Source organism: Scylla paramamosain, chromosome 35, assembly GCF_035594125.1.
Source record: "Scylla paramamosain isolate STU-SP2022 chromosome 35, ASM3559412v1, whole genome shotgun sequence".
NCBI classification, from domain to species: domain Eukaryota; kingdom Metazoa; phylum Arthropoda; class Malacostraca; order Decapoda; family Portunidae; genus Scylla; species Scylla paramamosain.
Genome location: NC_087185.1, coordinates 2,791,360 through 2,810,488, shown reverse-complemented (window position 1 = coordinate 2,810,488; position 19,129 = coordinate 2,791,360). Strand labels below are relative to the sequence as shown.

The following is a 19,129-nucleotide window of genomic DNA, read 5'->3' as shown; positions in this document are numbered from 1 at the left end:
CACTGTTTCTTCTCACGAGTGTGTTGCTGAGCCGCATGTCCGCAAAAACAAACAGAAGGACGAGTGTAGCAGTGACTTGCAGGGAGGACGCGACGCGACGAGCCAGCGGGAGGCTGTGGGCGGGGCGGATCAGTGTCATCAGTCTAGCTTCTGCCCGCCTGAGGGTAGGACGCCGTGCCCTAACGAGGTATGCTCTCTCTCTCTCTCTCTCTCTCTCTCTCTCTCTCTCTCTCTCTTTCTTTCTCTCTCTCTCTCATTGATCATCTTCATCTCTTGACTTTACGTAACTTAAAGCCTTTGATTCTAAGCACAAGTTGAGTCTGCATCCTTACGTCGAGGGAGTGAACGGGAGGGCTCGCAGCTTAGGTTCGGGGCGTGAGCGGACCACAGACACAGCCTGCGGCGCCTTCAGGTTCAACAAGACGTCAACTTACCTTAGAACCCTTGACTTTTATAGCACCAGACTGACCTTGATCGGCTGCTGATAAGGGCACGACAGATTATCATGTTTGAGGAACACTGTACAGTCTTACTGAACAAAACTATTGGCATTTAAAGATTTTAACTACTCAATCACTCCTTTTGCGTTGGTGTTTTACGAAATCATAATTCAAATTTGCACCAGACCATTCTATCAAGCTTGAGGGGAGGCCAAGGTAGTAACAACACTAATTATGATGGGATGACAATGATACCCCCTTCAGAATGCTGTGGGCGGGGCTGGTGTCACTGGCCGCCGTGGGTGTGGCGGCAGCGCGGCAGGACATGGTGGCGTCGCGTGCGTGCTACCATCATGGGGATAACGGAGGCGACATCTATGGCTTCCAGGAGCTTGACGTGCTCAAGACTCGGAACATCTCCTTGGCCGACTACAAGGGGAAGGTGAGTGTCTTTCCCTCAGGCGCCCCATCCCCACCCCCTTTTTTTTTTTTTTTTTTTTTTTTTTGTGTGTGTGTGTGTGTGTGTGTGTGTGTAAGAGGGGCAACATCCAAGGGCAACAAAAGTTCGAAAAAAAAAGGCCCATTGAATTGCCAGTCCCCAAAGCCACGCCAGAATGAATTATCGAAAATCAAAGGATGTCCTGAAATCTCCCGCTTCAAAGAGTTCAAGTCATAGGAAGGAGGAAATACAGAAGCAGGCAGGGATTGTTTGATACTACTTGTCATTACCTGTCAGTTAATTACAAGCACTTCTCGATGAACGCCCTCTGTACTGATTAAAGGTTGTAATTAATACGTTTCGTTAAGCACGCTCTAGTCTCTTCCATATTTGAATTAATGACATACATGTATACTTTCTTCATATCGTGTGTATTATGGCTACTCATTATGTATTTTAATGCTATGTATTTATCATGTACTATGTTCTGGCCTCTTTCAGTCATTTATATTACTCACTTCTCCCAATTATTCACAGACAACATTCATGACAGTGTTCACTTCGTAGATGCATGACTGTTCACTATGGCCTCTACTAGTAAACATTATTCTCCTTTCTCTTCTCACAGGTGGTGATGATCGTGAATGTGGCCACTTACTGAGGGCTCACCGGTCAGTACCATACCATGAATGTGCTACAAGACACCCTTCAGGACTTTGAGATCCTCGCCTTCCCTTGCAACCAGTTTGGGATGGTGAGTGGGGGGCTGCAGGGGGTCACAACATAAGAGTACAAGGGAAACTACAACAACACTGGGTCTACACTTGTTAAAGAAGTAATAAGGTCACACTCAGCAGCCACGTGTGCCTCGAGGAAAGGGCGAGGCGAGGCTCATTGATTGATTGAGTTCAAGTGCCGCAGCAATGGGGCCACGCAGCGCCGCTAATGAGGAAGGAAATCGTTGTGACGTCAATGGAAGGGGAGTGAAGGAAGTCAATCAGAGATACTTGTCTTGTTTACGCGCGCACACACACACACACACACACACACACACACACACACACACACACACACACACACACACACACACACACCTTTGTGGGATTAGTTCCTACAGAACAATATCTTTTAGAGACGTTATCCTCTATAGCAGTGATAGTCAAACCGGATGCATGGTGCACGCCAGGGGACATGAATTATTTTAAAGGGTATATGGAGGGGTGCATGACATGGCCAGTGTGCACAAGAGTGCACAGAAGGAAAGATGTTCTAGGTAGAAAATTGTGTGTCAGGTAAGAAGTTGATTTAGATGGAGATAAAAGTATTAGAAAATGATGCATCATATTAGTACATTACACTCAGACCAAGTAGCTAATTTTCTACGTTCGAAATAGAGATCGATACTTTGTATATATGTTTCAGTCCCAAAAATAGAGAAAACATCAAAAATCAATGTATTTTTTTTAAATGAATCGTCCTAGGCGCGAGGGTACATGAATTTTTCAAGCTCCCCGAAGGGTGCATGAGTTTAGAAGAGGTTGAGAACCACTGCTCTATACGACCATATTCTTCGAAAGCCTTTAGACACTGAGCCTCGCCCTACCGTTGTCTCCTCCCGCAGCAAGAGCCTGGAGCCTCCGGGGAGGAGATCATGAAAGGCGTGGAGTTCGTGCGGCCCGGTGGAGGATTCCAGCCCTCCTTCACCATGTTCTCCAGGGTGGAGGTAAACGGGAAGAATGAACACCCGCTCTTCACGTTCCTCAAGGTAAGACTGTGTGTGTGTGTGTGTGTGTGTGTGTGTGTGTGTGTGTGTGTGTGTGTGTATGTGTGTGTGTGTGTGTGTGTGTGTGTGTGTGTGTGTGTGCCATGGTGCAGGTGGGTCATGATAGCAGAGAGTTCCACATGACTTGCTTTCCTGAACACCGGACACTTGGCGGCACGGGGACGCGGGGTTAGGAGGGCAGGTGCATAGAGCGGGGAGGGTTGGGTAATGCGTGGGATGGAAGGAGGGCGTTGACTTGGAGTTGCGGTGCCGGCAGGTAGTGACCCTGAGGTGCCTCATGTGCGGGAGTCACGCCTGGCCCAAGGCAGACGCTAAATAAAGCCTTGCCTTATTCCTCCCCTCCACTACAGGACTTTTGCCCCTCCACTCGCGAGACCTTCGCGGACGAGAAACATTTGTACTACTCTCCGCTGAAGAATAACGACGTCCGCTGGAATTGGGAGAAGTTCCTCGTCACTAGGAGCGGCAAGCCCTACATGCGGTACGACCCGACCACCAAGCCAGAGGACATCCGCAACGACATCATGTTCCTCCTGCAGCAGGATGCTTAGGTGGCCAAGATGGCGCTGTGAAGTGCAGAGAGAGGCGGCGTCCTGACGGTGGCCTGGCCTGTCGTGATGAAGGCGTCGCCGGAAACCCAGCGGTGGGCGGCGCTGGAGGACGGGGCTGCCTGGGTCTGGTCTTCAGCACATTCAGCCAGACTCAGGCGCCCCTGTACAGGGCAGGCTGAGCGTTGTGACGCACGCCTCTCTCGGCACACCTGCGCGTCAGCATCATCAATCATGAAAATTCAGCACAGCAAACCTTCCAGATTTTCCATTGCTGTAGCGTGCAGTGCTGCCACCACGACAAGGAACGTTCGCTGATGTGTGTACTCGCTATGTGCCAGAAAGCAACACTGGCTATGAGCCACTTCTCACGCTGTGTTCTATAGTAATGCGTTATCACATACTTGTACATTGTATAACAAACTTGAATAAACATATTTGATAAAACAACCTTGCCATCCCCAAGCGGATCTCTCTCTCCTTTCCTGGCACAGGTAAGGCTATTAGGTACACGCATTAACTGCCGCCAGCTGTCCCTCCCAAGACCTTTGGCCTTGCGGTGAGCCAGGACTGCCTTGACCCCGAGACACGACACACTGCGACATACAAACTACCAACCATTATCATAAGTATTTGCTACGCGCTCACGGATGAACGACAAGCAGACTTCGAAGCGTTACACAATAAGTCTTGTTTTGTTAGTGTTGGTGGTAGTATAAGTATTGGTCCTCGTATTGGGAGTACATACAACGATGTAATACCAATATACACGAGTCCAAAATCAACCCTCCACTTTTCTCTGATCCACGAGCGTCCCCCATCGAGGCACCAGCCCGGGCCGGCGCTCCATCCTTCGAGTCTAGTTACATTCACTCCCCGCGGCGCAGCCCAAAGGCACCACGCCTCCTGCTGGGCCTCTCAGGGTGTAATAAGACTCCAGCCCAGGGTCACCTGAGGGCATAGTTGTGACAGGGAGACAAAAGAGGGAGAAAGCCTTAAATTAGCAATGGGAAGTATAGGGGAACAGTCTCTCATTACGATACCAGTCCCTCCATGAATGAAAGAGAACGAAATGTGCTTCTTTTATTCGGTCAAAGGTCATTGCCCTGCCGATGCTGCGGCACCGTCTCTTGAAATGACCAGGCCCTCAGTCCTCCTCGGTCCTCACAGCCACGGAAACTTCGTATAAATAAATAAGCAAGCGAAGGATAAAACTACGTCCCTCAAACTGAAGGGGAGTCCTGCACACGCCTCACTTCACGGGGCACGGGAGTCTTTGGCGGCCAAGTGAAGGCGAGGCGAGGGTCACCTGCTCCAGTCCTCCTTGATGAGGTCGCTGCCCTTCTCGGCGATCATGACGGTGGGGGCGTGGGAGTTGCCGGAGACGACGGCAGGCAGCACGGAGAAGTCTATCACACGCAGGCCCGCCACGCCACGCACCCTGCACGCACCACGCCACGCCGCGCCACGCCACGCACCAGGGAGACACACACGTTAGCTACTGCACCACACTCCACACACAATAGCCTACAGCATCACACTCCACATTCCTCCACACACAGGTTAGCTACAGCACCACACACTATCCAAACTACTAGTCATTCTCTCTTTTTCACTTAAACTACCCTGTTCTCTACGAATCTTCCAGCAAAATCATACTGTTCTCTAATCCTTCACCAAAACCACCCCACCTTTGGCCAGTTCCAGTCTTTTCGTAAGCTCCCAAACCAAACCCTCCCCGCTCATCCGCCTGGACAAAACCGGAAGTGTTTTTTGTTGTTGTTGTTGTTGTTGTTGTCTTTTTGGTAAGTTAACAAAGGAAGGGTGACTGAAACTGGCTTATCTTCCTCCGCCCAAACCATCCACCTGCTCATCCACCCAAATTGATCTTCTCTCCACCAACACCACAGTTATCCATCCCTCCTCCACCCACCTTAGCTTGTGATCCACCACGCCGAAGGGATCTGAGGGCGGCGCCATCTTGCAACTCCCGGTGATGTGGTAGAATGTGGTGGTCATGTGGCGAACAAAACATTCCCAGTAAGCGTCACTCCCATACCACTCTCCCGCGCAGTCTGGCAGCGGCTGGAGAGAGAGAGAGAGAGAGAGGGGAGCAATTAGAGGAAATAAGGAGTGAATGATTGCAAGTTACCGGATTGACGACAGAGAGAGAAAGAAAAAGAGAAAGAGGAAGAGAAAGAGGAAGAGGAAATAAGGATTAAAAGATTGGAGATTTACTGGATTGGCACACACAAAAAGATAAATATATAAAAGAAATAAAAGGTGAATAACAAATAATTCAAGACGAGGGAGAAAGAAAGGGAAAATAACGTACATTACATTCCTAGACCACCGTATTCAGTAAATTAATTAAAACCAGGTGAGACATTTGAACACCTACAGTGAACCTTTCCGGAAGTTTCGAGTCAGCATAAGGACAAGAAAAATAAGACAACGAACATAAAAAATCTTCTCTATTATATCATTTTCTGAAGCTTCGAGGCAGTTTCGTTTTAAAGATTCACTTCAGTTGTATAATCATGTTGCTATTGGCTATTATTTCATATACTTCAGACTCATTTCCACTAGTAATAGATAAGGTAAAGGGTAAACTATTTAAACTTTCTTTTAATTTAATTTGTGGATCAGTATTTTTTTTCTTTATTTTTTTTGCTGTTTTTATAAATCGTTTCTCTGTGTATTTACTTTTAGAGAGAGATGAGTCTAAATGTAAATACTTTTAAAGAGATACAAGTACTTTTAACTCTATGTGTAAGTACCTCCAGAGAGATGTAAGTAGTTTTAGAGAGATATTTTTACGTGTAAGTACTTTTCGAGTCTCACCTTGTCGAAAAATTTGGCCTTGAAAGTGTTAGCGAAGACTGAAGTGTTGCCAAGTCGGAGAGCGAACTTCACACCTGTACAGAGGATAGTGCCGTCAGGAACAGGTGGTGGTGGTGGAAAAAAAGGAAAATTAATGTAAGAGTTGGGAAAATATTAATGATTTAGCTGATTAATTAATTAACTGGCTAATAAGGAATAAAGGATTGAAGGTTTACTGACTAACTGACTGATTGACTGACTGACTGACTGACTGATTGACTGACTGACTGACTGACTGCTTGACTGACTGACTGATTGACTGACTGACTGACTGACTGACTGACTGACTGACTGACTGACTGCTTGACTGACTGACTGATTGACTGACTGACTGACTGACTGATTGACTGACTGACTGACTGAGTGGCTGACTAAGTGAGTGAGTGAGTGACTGACTGATTGACTGACTAACTAGCGAACTGACTAACAAATTAACTGACTAACTGACTGACTGGCTGACTGATAGACTGACTGACTAACTAGCAAACTAACTAAGCTAATCTAACTAACTAAACTACTCAATCCTTGTCCTGGCTTCCCTTTTTCATCATACCAACAACAACAACAACAACCACAACAACTACTACTACTACTACTACTACTACTACAAATACAACCCCTAAGACCCCAACAACCACAATTACAGGTGCTAACAATGGCAACAAGGTAGTCACTTAACCTTCAACCAATGTCTTCACGTCTTCAGGATGCGAGAGAAGCTGAGGGTCGATAAAGGGGTAATCATCGGGATTCTTGGAGCGTAACGTGATGGTGCCTCGGCTCTTGGGGCGTAGGATTATTGGTCGGATCGTAAACCCTTCCCGCCCGTAAATCTCAGCCGCGTATTCGTAATATTTCTGCGTAAAGGTGAAAAATGCGTAAGGAAAGTGACCTAGGGATTAAAAAGGAGGTGAGTTTAAGTAAGAATCCATTACTGAAGGTGACTTAAGTGGAGGATACGTTGCAGAAAGTGACCGAAAAGTGGGAGATGGCAAGAAAAGAGGAGAATAAAGGAAGACGACTGATTAAAAGGAGAAAAGGTGACTATAAAGAGATGTGACTAAATGGAGATCTAAAGGAAAATGACTAAAAGGAATGTATTGATATTTTTATTTGCCTTTTCCTTTTTTTTTTTCTTGTGGCTAAAGACAGGGGACTAAAAGGAAGCTGACTGAATGGAGATGACTAAAGTGAAGTGACTACAGGGAAAAAAGAGAGAGTATACAAGGAAACAACTCATTCAACTCTGACCTTCACATCTCAACCCAAAAATACCCCAAAAAAATTAACAAATTCTTCTGCATCTCCACTACAGAGAGAGAGAGAGAGAGAGAGAGAGAGAGAGAGAGAGAGAGAGAGAGAGAGAGAGTGCAGGGAAACAATGCATGCAGTTCTCACCCTCATATCCAGGCCCCACAAGGCAGGGTTCAGCGTGCCCTTGTCATAGGCGAAGGTGGCTGAGTTGAAGAACACTTGTATATCAGGCCACATTGGGTCACCCTCCGGCCTGACCTTGACCCACGCGTTGAGGAAGTTCAGAGGCGCCGTGCCGAGAAGTCCTAGGGAGGGAAGGAGGGACGGAGGAAGGGCAGAAAGGAAAGAGAAAGGGAGAGAGAGTGTAGAAGGGAAAGATGAATGGTAAGAGAGGAAGGAAGGGAGGGAGGGAGGGAGGGTAGGTGAAAGGGAAAGAGGAAGAGAGAGAGAGGATGGAAGGGAGAGAGGAAAGGAGAGAAAGAGCAAAAAGAAAAGAGGAAGGATAAAAGAAAGGAAAGAGAAAAGTTAAGAGAGAGAGAGAGAGAGAGAGAGAGAGAGAGAGAGAGAGAGAGAGAGAGAGAGAGAGAGAGAGAGAGAGAGAGAGAGAGAGAGAGAGAGAGGAGAGGGTAAAATTGGAAACATTAAGGAAGGAAGAGAAGAGAATTAAAAATCTTTTAATAACAGGAATTAAACGAGAATTTTTAGTAATTTAGCCATGAAAAAAATGAGGAAAAGTTCTTTATGCTTAAACAAAACAAAAATAAATAAATAAATAAATAAATAAATAAATAAATAAAAATATTATATCAACTCCTAAATAACAGTTTTTTTTTTTTTTTATCAATTTACATATTATCATTATTATTTTTCATCTGCAGGAGCCAGTTACCCTTCCTGGAGAGCTTGTACTGCAGGATGGAGGAGGGGCCGAAGGTGTCAAAGAGGCTGCTGAAGGAGACGCGTTCATCGGTGGTCCAGCTGAGGCCCAACACCTCCACATGGTCATGCACGTTTTGCCCCACGCCAGGCAGGTCCAACACCACGGGGATCTGGTTAGAGACACGCCACCAACAGTAATAGTACCCGCCCTCTTGATTTATACCACATATGATACACACACGCCCTCTTAAACGCTCCCAGTACACGCCTTCTGGTTTTAGATCACATATGACACACACACACACACACACACACACACACCTAGCCAGGAAGAGTTTCAATACGCGCCTTCTCGTTTTGGGTAATAGTCGACACACACACGCCCTCTCAGACACTCCAAGTCCACGCCTTCCTGTTATAGATCACGTGTTATTTAGTGTTGTTTAATTTACAGACAAGTTTAGTGGAGTTTAAATGGAGGAGGAGGAGGAGAAAGAGGAGGACTTGTTTACCTGGTGGTGCTGGAGGTGGTATCGAGGCCCCACGCCAGATAACATAAGGAGCTTCGGGGAGGCGATTGAACCTGCTGACAGAATCACCTCCCGACGCGCCCCGACCTCGATCACCTGAAACATCACTCGTTAACCTCATTAGTCTGGAATATTAACTATTAACATCATCAATTTCAAAACATCACTCGTTAACTTCAATCTCACTCAGGTCTCTCATATTCTCCTTGAGTTTCCCATAAAACAGTCTCGTTTTCTATGATCTGCCTTAGCCACTGCTCAACAAAGCGTATAAACGCACCTTGCCCTTGTACAGGAATTTGACCCCTGTGGCTCTCTTATCCTCGAAGACAATCTAGCAGGAGGAGAAAGCGAAAGAGGAGAAGGAGGAGGAGGAGGAAGGGGGATGAAGGAGAATTTCATTAGTTTTCTTAGAGTAATGTTAAGTCTGTTTTCTGGTGTTACACTTAAATAAACAAAAGTAAAGTAGGTAATTGACTCATATTTCTTACGTTATATATGGTATTTAAGTTAGGTACTCGTAACTTTTTAACTTTACTGGACTTCATTAAAAGTAAAGGCTTCCCAGGTGAGTGGTTACCTGCGGGGCTAGAAATTAATTTGAGATTTCTTACGTTATATAGAGAGAGATGAAATGAGGTACCGCTGCCACTCTCTATCTACTTCACTCAGTTTTTTTGACAGTTTTTAAGTGAACTGAACAAAAAAGTTAAGGTTTCCCGCAACAAGGTAACTGATTTTATATTTCTTGCGGTATAAGTCTAAGTTAAATACCAGTCGCTGTCCACCTTTATTTAAATCACCTCGTTTTTCAATTTCCGTGTGAGTCTGATTAAAAAGTAAAGGATTCCCAGAACAAAATAACTAATTTGATATTTCTTACGTTATATATAAAAAATAAACTTCACAGCCATTCTTTATCCTTACACTACCTTTTTTTTCTCAGTGAACTTAATTAAAAAGGTAAAGGTTCGCCAGGTGAGCGGTTACCTGCAGGACGTTGGCGCCGTGAAGGATGTGCAGGTTGGGGCGGGAGGAGGCGGGCTTAAGGTACTCCTCCACCACCGAGGACCTCACGCCGTCCCGGATGTTGAAGGTGGCCTGGGAGAAGCCTGCGGGGATGGCGTGTGTCAGGAAAACTTTCATGCTGATTTATTTATTAATTCTGAGGATTAAAAGGCAGAAGCAACTTTACATTTGAGATTACGAATATAGAATTAGATAAATTAGACTTGATTGTGACAGATTACAAAAAGTTTATAAGATTTGATTATATTAGTTTTATGATTAAATTACATTAGATTAGATAAAATTACAGTACGTTACATATTAGACTACATTACATTACATTATTTCCTTTATATAAGACGGATGCTGGCCAAGGGCAACAAGAACCTATAAAAAAATGCTCACAGTACAAAAAAATCCACTGACAGAAAAAAAGGGTCCATTACATCACATTACCATCAAACTCCGCTGCCAACCCGTCCCTTTCTCACCAATCTGCTCAGGACCGTTGTAATCCACGTAACTGTAACCCAACTCCATGCCCCCCTGAATGTACGCCTTCGTGAGGGGTGTGAGGGGCGCGGGGGTGACGCCGATGGGACCTCCCCGCCCGTGGTAGGCAGCTGTGGGTGTGAGGAAAGTAATTACCACCCTTTCTCCATTCCCGCCTCAAGGTCTTCACTGTCAGAGAGAGAGAGAGAGAGAGAGAGAGAGAGATGACAAATGAAAGTAGATCCCCAATAGAAATATAAACACACAACAAATTTACAGAACTATCAAGCACATCCCTTAAAGAGAAACAAGAGGAGCACAGGAGCACATTCCAGACCCAGTACGCCACAAGCAGGCAAACAGAGAGGCAGACTTACAGCTAACGTGACCAAGCACAAGGAAAGAACAACAAGACCACTCTAGCGTATCCAAAGACAAACAGTAAACACACAGAGAGGCGACCACCAGTACCCGTCTCCCCGAAGTCCCCCTCGATAATCCTCGGACTTGATAAAATAAGGCAGCACGGAGTTATAGTCCCAGCCGGGGTTCCCTAGGGCGGCCCAGTAGTCATAATCCCGCCTGTTGCCCCGGACGTGGTACATAGCGTTCACAGTGGAGCCGCCCCCCAGTACCCGACCCTGGTGCTGCCTCGCTGCCTGCAACACATACATACACGTGGATGAGAAATAAAGAACGTGAACTGCAGCACACACACACACACACACACACACACACACACACACACACACACACATACACACACACACACACACACAAACACACACACATGGACAAAACACACAAACCACGACCTAGTTTTTCTCTGTTTAAGATAATAGGCACAGATGAAAGGGCGATTTGAAACTAAATACGCAGCAAAAAAATGTGAAAATATAGTGTCGTCCCACACAGAGAGAAAGTAAAGGTGTACAAAAAAAGACAAAAAAAAAAAAAGTTCACCATTTTCGACCGTGGAGGTGAACCGCTTACGATCTCAAGGAAATTACTACGCAAATTTATACCTTCCTTTTTTTTTTTTTTTTAACCTATACGCCATGAGTTGTCTGTCTCGCTCCGGTGCGTCGCGAAAATCTTACAATACCGAAAAGAACAAGGGAAGGAAAAAAGAAAAAAAAAAAAGAAACTGCAATGGGTGTAAAATTAAAGAAATATACTAAAAAAAAGTGAAATATGATCAGAAAAAAAACTGTGTCATGGTTGCAAGCTTCAAAGGGAACACACACACACACACACACACACACACACACACACATACACACACACGTACTTTATTAGCGAAGTTTTGCGAGCTGTACTTCTGTGGTGTAGTCCTGTAGCCCCAGTCCTCGTTGTAGCCCGGTACGAAAGAAATCGGAAGGAACCCTGGTACTTTGGTCTCCAGGGGCGGGACTCCTCCAACCTCCAGCAAGAGAACACGCCACTCCGCCACCTCCGTGAGACGCGACGCCACCACGCATCCAGCGCCGCCTCCTCCAACTGCCGCGCCGAAGGGTTGAAAATTATGAGTAAAATGAACGAAGACTATAAAAAAAGAAAAAAAAAAGTCACAAGGAAAAAATAAAATGAAGGATTAAAAATAGCGAATAAAATTTAATTAAAACTAAAAGCAAAAGAAGGATTAAAAAGGGATGAAATGAATGGATGAACACAAAAGAGCGATTAAAAGGAAGGGTTAAAAACAATGAATAAAACTAATAAAAACGAAAGGCGAAAGAAAAGTAAAAGAAAAGAGGTGAATAATGAATTAAAACCAAAAGCAAAGGAAAACTACGAATGAAATGAGAAAAAAAAATATATATAAATACTTTCTCGTCTGAAAATACTCAAAATAAATAATTGATGATAAATTTGAAAGAAGGGAGGATTAAATAAAAAAAATATAATAGAGGTGAAGGTGAGCAAGAAAAATGTTCATTGGCAAACTGAGGAACCCGAAAGAAAGAAATTTAAAAAGAAGATTTTGTATGAAAACACACACACACACACACACACACACACACACACACACACACACACACACACACACACACACACACACACACACACACACACACACACACACTCACTCACGCACAGAAACTCATACGAAATACCTCAATAAGACACACAAAAAAAAAAAGACAGGAAAAAAATGAAAAGGAGGAAAAAGATGCCAAACTCACCAATGACGAATAGTGAAACATTGAAACACGAAAAAGAGAACAGGAAAAAGAAAAAAAGAAGGAAGGAAAACATGCCAAGCGCTATCACTAACGAAATAACTCAGTGAAAACACACAAAAAAGAAAGAAAAGGAAAAAGGAAAACAAGTCAATCTCACTAATGACAAATAACGAAATAACTTACATGAAACACGAAAAAAAGAGGACAAGAAAAAAAAACTGAAAAGAAAAAGGAAGAAAAAAATGCCACACTCACAATTAACGGAATAATGAAACACACGAACAAAAAAAAAAAAAAAAAAAAACTTACCAATAACAAAATCGTACTGGGAAAGAAGGTCACCGTTGAGCTCATACTGGTAATTGGTTTCATAGGGGAACACCACCACCAGGATGAGTCTGAGGAGGGGCAGGACAGCGGCGGTGGCGGCCCCTACCAACCCATCCCGAAGCAAATTAAGAGAATCAAGCGACATGGCGTTACCTGTTGATAAAAACCGGGCAGGTGTGAGTGCTATCTTTCGTCTGTAATAAGTTGGAGTTGTGAATTGTAAAAGGGAGTGTGTGTTATCTTAGTTTGTTGTTTGTGAAAAGTGTGTTATGACTTGTAAGTACCAGTGTGTGTGTTACCGCTCGTCTGTTGTCTGTTAATGTAAGTGTTATTGTGTTCTGACTTGTAAATAGAAATGTGCGTGTCTCCTATATGTTGTCTGTGAGAAGTGTGTTATGGCTTGTTGATATGTGTGTGTGTGTGTGTGTGTGTGTGTGTGTGTGTGTGTGTGTGTGTGTGTGTGTGTGTGTAATGTTTCATTTGTTGTCTCCAATAGTAAGGATTAAGAGCTGCAAAAGTGTGGTTGTTATGAGGTTGAAAAATTAAACTGTAATAAACTTGAAATTTAACTAATGGCTCTCATTCTTAGAAAAAAAAGTTATGTTTGAGAAATGAATTACATGACGGTTATAAGCCTGGAAAAGGTAATTATGTAATGATTAGAAGCATGAAAATTATCCAGTGGTTCTAAGTTTGAAAAAAAATGTATGATGGTTGTTATGCTTGTTAGCTTGAAAAAAATAACGTTTAATACTTGTAAGGATTAAAAAGTCAATCTATTGGTTAAAAATAAATAATAATAATATGTAATGATTGTAAACTTAAAAAAAAAAAAAAATACTGTAAGCTTAAAAAAATAGATAAGACTTGTAAGGACACACACACACACACACACACACACACACACACACACACACAAACCCCGATGTGCTATGTGAAAGTTATCGATATGCATGCGTTTTGAGGACAAGCGCTTCTGACGCAGGCACGGCCACCTACACACGTTGACCCGCCAAGTTCAAGCAGGTGTCGTGTCCTCTCATCCCCCTTACTCTCCCTACCAGCCACGGCCTTGTAGAATCAGTGTTGCCAGAATAGATACACCTCGCTGCACTTCTTGTCAAAATTAACCTCTTGCTTACTTTCTTGCCTAAATGATTCACGCTACGCCACACTTCACTCCAAAATCAGTTGCATTTATCACACTTTTCGCTAAAATTAATGATAACTTGCCGCACTTCTGGCCGAAATTAACACACCTAGTATATCTTACGGTAAAGTCCATCACATCTTGCAACACTTTTCTCCAGAATGAAACAAACAACACCTCGGCTAAATTTATCAAACTTACCTGGATGCATCACTCGCCAAAAATGCATCAGCTCTACCCTCACTTCTCGCCAAAACAAATAACTAAACTTGCCTACACGTATCGATAAAACTCAAAGCCTAACTACATTCTTGCCTTTCCTGTCTGACTTCTTAATATAACCCTCACCTCCATTCTCAGCCTCCCCCTTCCACTACTCTCACTCTCTCACTTCATCACTTCCTCTCCTTCACTTTCCAGCATTCCTCCCTCACGACGCAACCAAGTAAGACACGAGTTAATTAAGACTGGCAGGTAAGGTTGTTACATGAATCCACATCCTCTATTCAGGGCACCCAGTCGACATATCTTTATTTTGTAGTTAATTTATTTTTCAGAAGGAATAAGGATGCACCAACAAGATGTCTAAGCCCAAGGATGTTAGAAAATTTGAAAGTTTAATCTAGCACCGCCTCGTTTCCCTTGAAAAGTTTCTTGTTAATGGCTGCGCTATCAACGGTTCTTGTTCCTTCGTGACCTGATCTGCAGCATCATCACCATCATCACCATCATCATCATCATCATCACCATTATCTACTGCCATTACGAGACCAGGATATAAAGTTCCGAGCCATTTATCTCCGCAACTAATCTTGTCATCATCATCGTCATCATCATCATCATTATCATCATCATCATCATCATCATCTATCATTATGTATGCTGGACAAAAAAAAAAAAAACGTTCGCGGTCATTTTGACATCATAACCTTTCTCTCTCTCTCTCTCTCTCTCTCTGGGAAGGGAAAGTGTCCCAAACATTCGCGGCCTTGATGGAATGAGTGATATGAATCTTAAGGAGGACAGATCAGCAGTACTCAGACCGCACATCCTCCTTTCCTTTTGTGTTAATAAGAACGCAAGCTGACTGTCCCTCCTCTCTCTCTCTCTCTCTCTCTCTCTCTCTCTCTCTCTCTCTCGTATGGTAAATATAATGACGCACTCTGAAGTCATAAATATTGATGAAGTTTTTAAGTTTATGCGTACACACACACACACACACACACACACACACACACACACACACACACACACACACACACACACACACACACACATACACACACACCTGAAAGTTAGATCGATGCGTTAATGGTGCTCTTGTTGCAAGTGTTTCAAGAGGGGGTTGGAGTCCCTGCTGTCATCTTTGATCCCTTGCAACACACAGACAGTCGCGTATGGGCAGATTACACGTAAGAAATATCGCAGTCACTTTAGAAAGGCAAGAGTTACTTAAGGACACTGTAACAACAAATCGAACACTTGTTATATCCACTGTAGAATGATGGGGAAGTTTATAAGACTGATTGAAGGCATCACGGTGATTCCCGTGTGATGTTTCCTGGTCTCAGCTGCTCAGGTTCAGCTTTCCATCTCTAAAACACTGCAGAGACTGTCATATTGCGCCGATGCAGTGCCAAGAAGGAACTGTCGCCACTCCCCGCCGCCAACCATCACCCAGCGAGAGTCGAAGAAAAACTGGCAGTGGCTCAGGGAGTGGCTCAGAGCTGCCGCCACCTTCACCTCCTCTCGGCGTCCCGTGGCTGAAGAAACAAGGGTCCATCGCTACTCATTTCCCGCAGCAGACCAATCAAGGGGGTTCACCTCTCCATTTGGTGCACCTCAAGGCCACAGTCGCCTTCCCAGTGCAGTCCAATCGCCTGCTTCGGTATATAGGGTGGACCAGTCACGGCCGGTAGCTGAGTAACATAATTATGTAGTACATCCACACTATGCTTAACGCTTTGCTTCGATTTCATCACACCTGATCTGCTTGAAATCTATCAGTTGTCAGATGTTGTAAGGCTGTGAGTGGATCAGAGGATTTTATATTGCGGCGAAGACAGATCACGATGGGAGTGAATGCATTTCACTTCACTTTTGACTTCAGCTTCCTAATGGTCGAGGGCTGTCCGTGCCTGTGATAGCTCTGAGTGCCCCTTGGCCCTAATGAGGCAGACCTTCGAGTCATTCAGGCTGACGACTTTTACTCAGATTGTCTCTCCTTCCGTACAAACATAAGCTTATTAGGAGATTAAAGGTATCTCATTTTTGTTCACTGTATCATCATTTGGGCATTTCGAAAAACAAGGCTGCAAAATGTTGTATTTCTTCAGTCACTATAAGACTTAACAAAATAAACGTGACAGGAAAACGCCGCACAAATAATAATTTCAAGATGGGAAATATTTAATCAAGGAAGAAAAAAAATCAGTGTTCGCAAAAAAAGTGAAACAGTTGTTTTTTTTTATTTCTTTCTGGAAGGCCGCCGGTCTAAAAACAAGTCAAGGAATTTAGTCAGAGAATAATGTGTGTCTGAGGTGCTACAAGGAGCTTTCAAGAAACAACAAAGCTTGACCATGACCTCGATACAAGCAAGACACGACGCGTCCCTGCCACACCAGGTCACCCCCCCTGTCCTAGGCGGGTCACAAAGCGCAGAGCGAAGCAAGGACACGGACGGCACGATACGGGGAAAAAAAGAAAAAAAAAATAAATAAATAAAATAACTTTTCATTTATAATAAGAGATATGATTACTTTTCAACTTGTAGCAGCAACACACACACACACACACACACACACACACACACACACACACACACACACACACACACACACACACACACACACACACACACACACACACACACACACACACACACAAACACACACACACGTCATTCTGTCAGTTCCTTCAGAATAAATTAACACAGGTAAACTCAATATTTGAATGTCAACTTGCCAAACCAGGTGAGGGACAGACAAAATGAACGTATTCAGGTGCCTACTTATTTTTTTTTTTTTCCATTTTCTTTTCCTACTGAACTTTACTAAACTCAAAGACAAAAAGAAAGGGAAAGAAAACAATTACATGTCGAATCTCTCTCTCTCTCTCTCTCTCTCTCTCTCTCTCTCTCTCTCTCTCTCTCTCTCTCTCTCTCTCTCTCTCTCTCTCTCTCTCTCAGTTATATAATTCAGTCAAGGGTCACAATGCACGCTATGTGTTATGATTCGTATATAAACAACAGGAAAACTATTCATGCATTCAGGCACATGTCAACCCCCGCCTCGATCCACAGTAGTCAAATCCGTGCATCTAGAAAGAAGAAAATACGTAAAGGTTTTTAAAATGTATCTCCATAAAATCGAGAGAGAGAGAGAGAGAGAGAGAGAGAGAGAGAGAGAGAGAGAGAGAGAGAGAGAGGGAGAGAGAGAGAGAGAGAATCTACGTTTCTTTATTTTTTTCCTTCTGAGTTTAATAAAGTCTCTCTCTCTCTCTCTCTCTCTCTCTCTCTCTCTCTCTCTCTCTCTCTCTCTCTCTCTCTCTCTCTCTCTCTCTCTCTCTCTCTCTCAAGACCGCCTGACCGCATTGTAACTTGTAAGCAGCGACCCAAATACCCACGCGCACAAACTCATACACACACACACACACACACACACACACACACAAGATCATACCCGGTTTCACTTTCTCTGACCACTAAATAATTATTCATCATCCACAGTTTAAAACTCCGTGCAGAGGGAAGTGCTGTGAGTGCATGACTTGGCATTAATCCTCTCACAGGTAACCTTGTTTGCATTTACCTGTGTTGACTATATAGGTTATTTTTGTATCCCTTCTACCATTTGAATTTATAGTCCTTCCCTCTCTCTCTCTCTCTCTCTCTCTCTCTCTCTCTCTCTCTCTCTCTCTCTCTCTCTCTGGCACGCGGAGTCTACATTTTCTTCATTTCAAAGATTGTGTGGTGTCGGTGTGCCTATTTAAAAAACAACCCTAATTTTGTATACTGATTAAACATTTCAGTTGGTATGTCGAGTTTGAACATTCTCTCTCTCTCTCTCTCTCTCTCTCTCTCTCTCTCTCTCTCTCTCTCTCTCTCTCTCTCTCTCTCTCTCTCTCTCTCTCTCTCTCTTTCATCATTAACCTGTACGTAAATGATACCTTCAGTTCACCCAAGCACTAGTTCTCGCTTTCGGTTACGTCAGGGAAAAAAGAGGAAAAAAATGTTACATCATAATTTCCTTCGTTTTAGTAGTGTCTGTCTGACTTGCTTATCCTTTTCTTTTTCCTCTTTTTTTGTTTTATGTTCCTGTTGTCATTGTTGTAGTTGTGGGGGACAGATTGAGATGATACCTTTATTTTGCGACTGAAACATGAGGGGATGAAAGAAGAAAGGAAGGAAGGAAGAGTGTGATGATAATGGAAAGGAAAGAGGAACTGGTAGGCTGTGGTGATGAAGGGAAAGTTAAGGAAAGGGTAACTGAGAGTGAAAAGTTGAAGGGAAGAAGGAGGAGGGGGTAAAAGAGGTAATGTTTTAACAATGGCTTATTTAGACAGACGGAAACGTGATTGGAAATGTTTGCTTCTCTCTCTCTCTCTCTCTCTCTCTCTCTCTCTCTCTCTCTCTACCAAACATGACATCATTATTTCATGCCTTAGTTTCCAGTTAATATTGGAGAAAACTATAAAATTACTTATATCCAACGTACACCACTTCAAACTAATGCTAATGACCCCAGGTCCATACGATGCCATAGCTATTGTTAGGGTGAAACTCGTTTTCAGATTAGTTTTGTAAGACTCATCTGATTCCCTTCCATTAACCCCAAGGTACGTTATTGGCTGACTGATACTTAGCCACGCCCTCTCTCACCTTCCAACGCTTCTCATTGGCTGTTGCTTTGCCCGGGAGAATGCAGGTTGTTTTTTTTTGTGTAACTCTCAGTCCGTCACCCGCGCCTTGTCACTAACAAAAGTTGCCATTCACTATTGCGCCCCGGGGAAAGAAGGACGACCAGCCAATTGACCTTATGTCTCGAGATAATAACACACTCCTTGGCTTTGGAGACTGATATGGATTGCTGCACCCCTCCTTTCCCTCTGTCGTAATACCTTCAGCTACTCCGTCATGGTCTGGTGGTCGGTGTCTGATTTGTGTCGCTAGGAAGTACTGTAGAAATGTTTGCGTTGAGTTGCCAGAA

At 43.8% G+C, this 19,129-nt stretch overlaps 1 protein-coding gene and 1 pseudogene across 3 annotated transcripts; one reads left to right on the top strand and one right to left on the bottom strand.

The window, feature by feature from the left end:
• The first annotated feature begins 20 nt into the window (after positions 1 to 20).
• On the top strand, positions 21 to 3,660 carry LOC135090563 (glutathione peroxidase-like; annotated as a pseudogene). Of its 2 annotated transcripts, none has more exons than XR_010262039.1 (5): positions 21 to 187; positions 705 to 882; positions 1,508 to 1,633; positions 2,501 to 2,644; positions 3,013 to 3,660. The product of XR_010262039.1 is annotated as a glutathione peroxidase-like, transcript variant X1 (transcript). The 2 variants fall into 2 exon arrangements; XR_010262040.1 differs by lacking the exon at positions 21 to 187 and adding an exon at positions 321 to 412.
• Positions 3,661 to 4,280: 620 nt separating this feature from the next.
• Positions 4,281 to 15,736, bottom strand: LOC135090562 (glucose dehydrogenase [FAD, quinone]-like). Its single transcript, XM_063987418.1, has 14 exons — positions 15,211 to 15,736; positions 12,752 to 12,925; positions 11,548 to 11,756; positions 10,728 to 10,915; positions 10,256 to 10,387; positions 9,747 to 9,868; positions 9,037 to 9,090; positions 8,739 to 8,852; positions 8,237 to 8,396; positions 7,492 to 7,652; positions 6,773 to 6,950; positions 6,055 to 6,128; positions 5,144 to 5,295; positions 4,281 to 4,651 (listed from the first exon to the last, which is right to left on the bottom strand). Exons 5-14 carry the CDS (start codon positions 10,302 to 10,304, stop codon positions 4,516 to 4,518), a joined length of 1,200 nt encoding a protein of 399 aa, XP_063843488.1. The 5' UTR covers positions 10,305 to 10,387; positions 10,728 to 10,915; positions 11,548 to 11,756; positions 12,752 to 12,925; positions 15,211 to 15,736; the 3' UTR covers positions 4,281 to 4,515.
• Positions 15,737 to 19,129: the final 3,393 nt, after the last annotated feature.

What these genes read in the sequence shown, in the direction of transcription:
- LOC135090562 (XM_063987418.1), bottom strand. Translation starts at nt 10,304, where the DNA reads ATGGAGTTGGGTTACAGTTACGTGGATTACAACGGTCCTGAGCAGATT. An exon ending in GTACAAGCTCTCCAGGAAGG is followed by an intron (nt 7,653 to 8,236) that starts GTAACTGGCTCC and finishes TTCCCTCCCTAG; the next exon opens with GACTTCTCGGCACGGCGCCT. An exon ending in GTGGTGGATCACAAGCTAAG is followed by an intron (nt 4,652 to 5,143) that starts GTGGGTGGAGGA and finishes TGGTGCGTGCAG; the next exon opens with GGTGCGTGGCGTGGCGGGCC.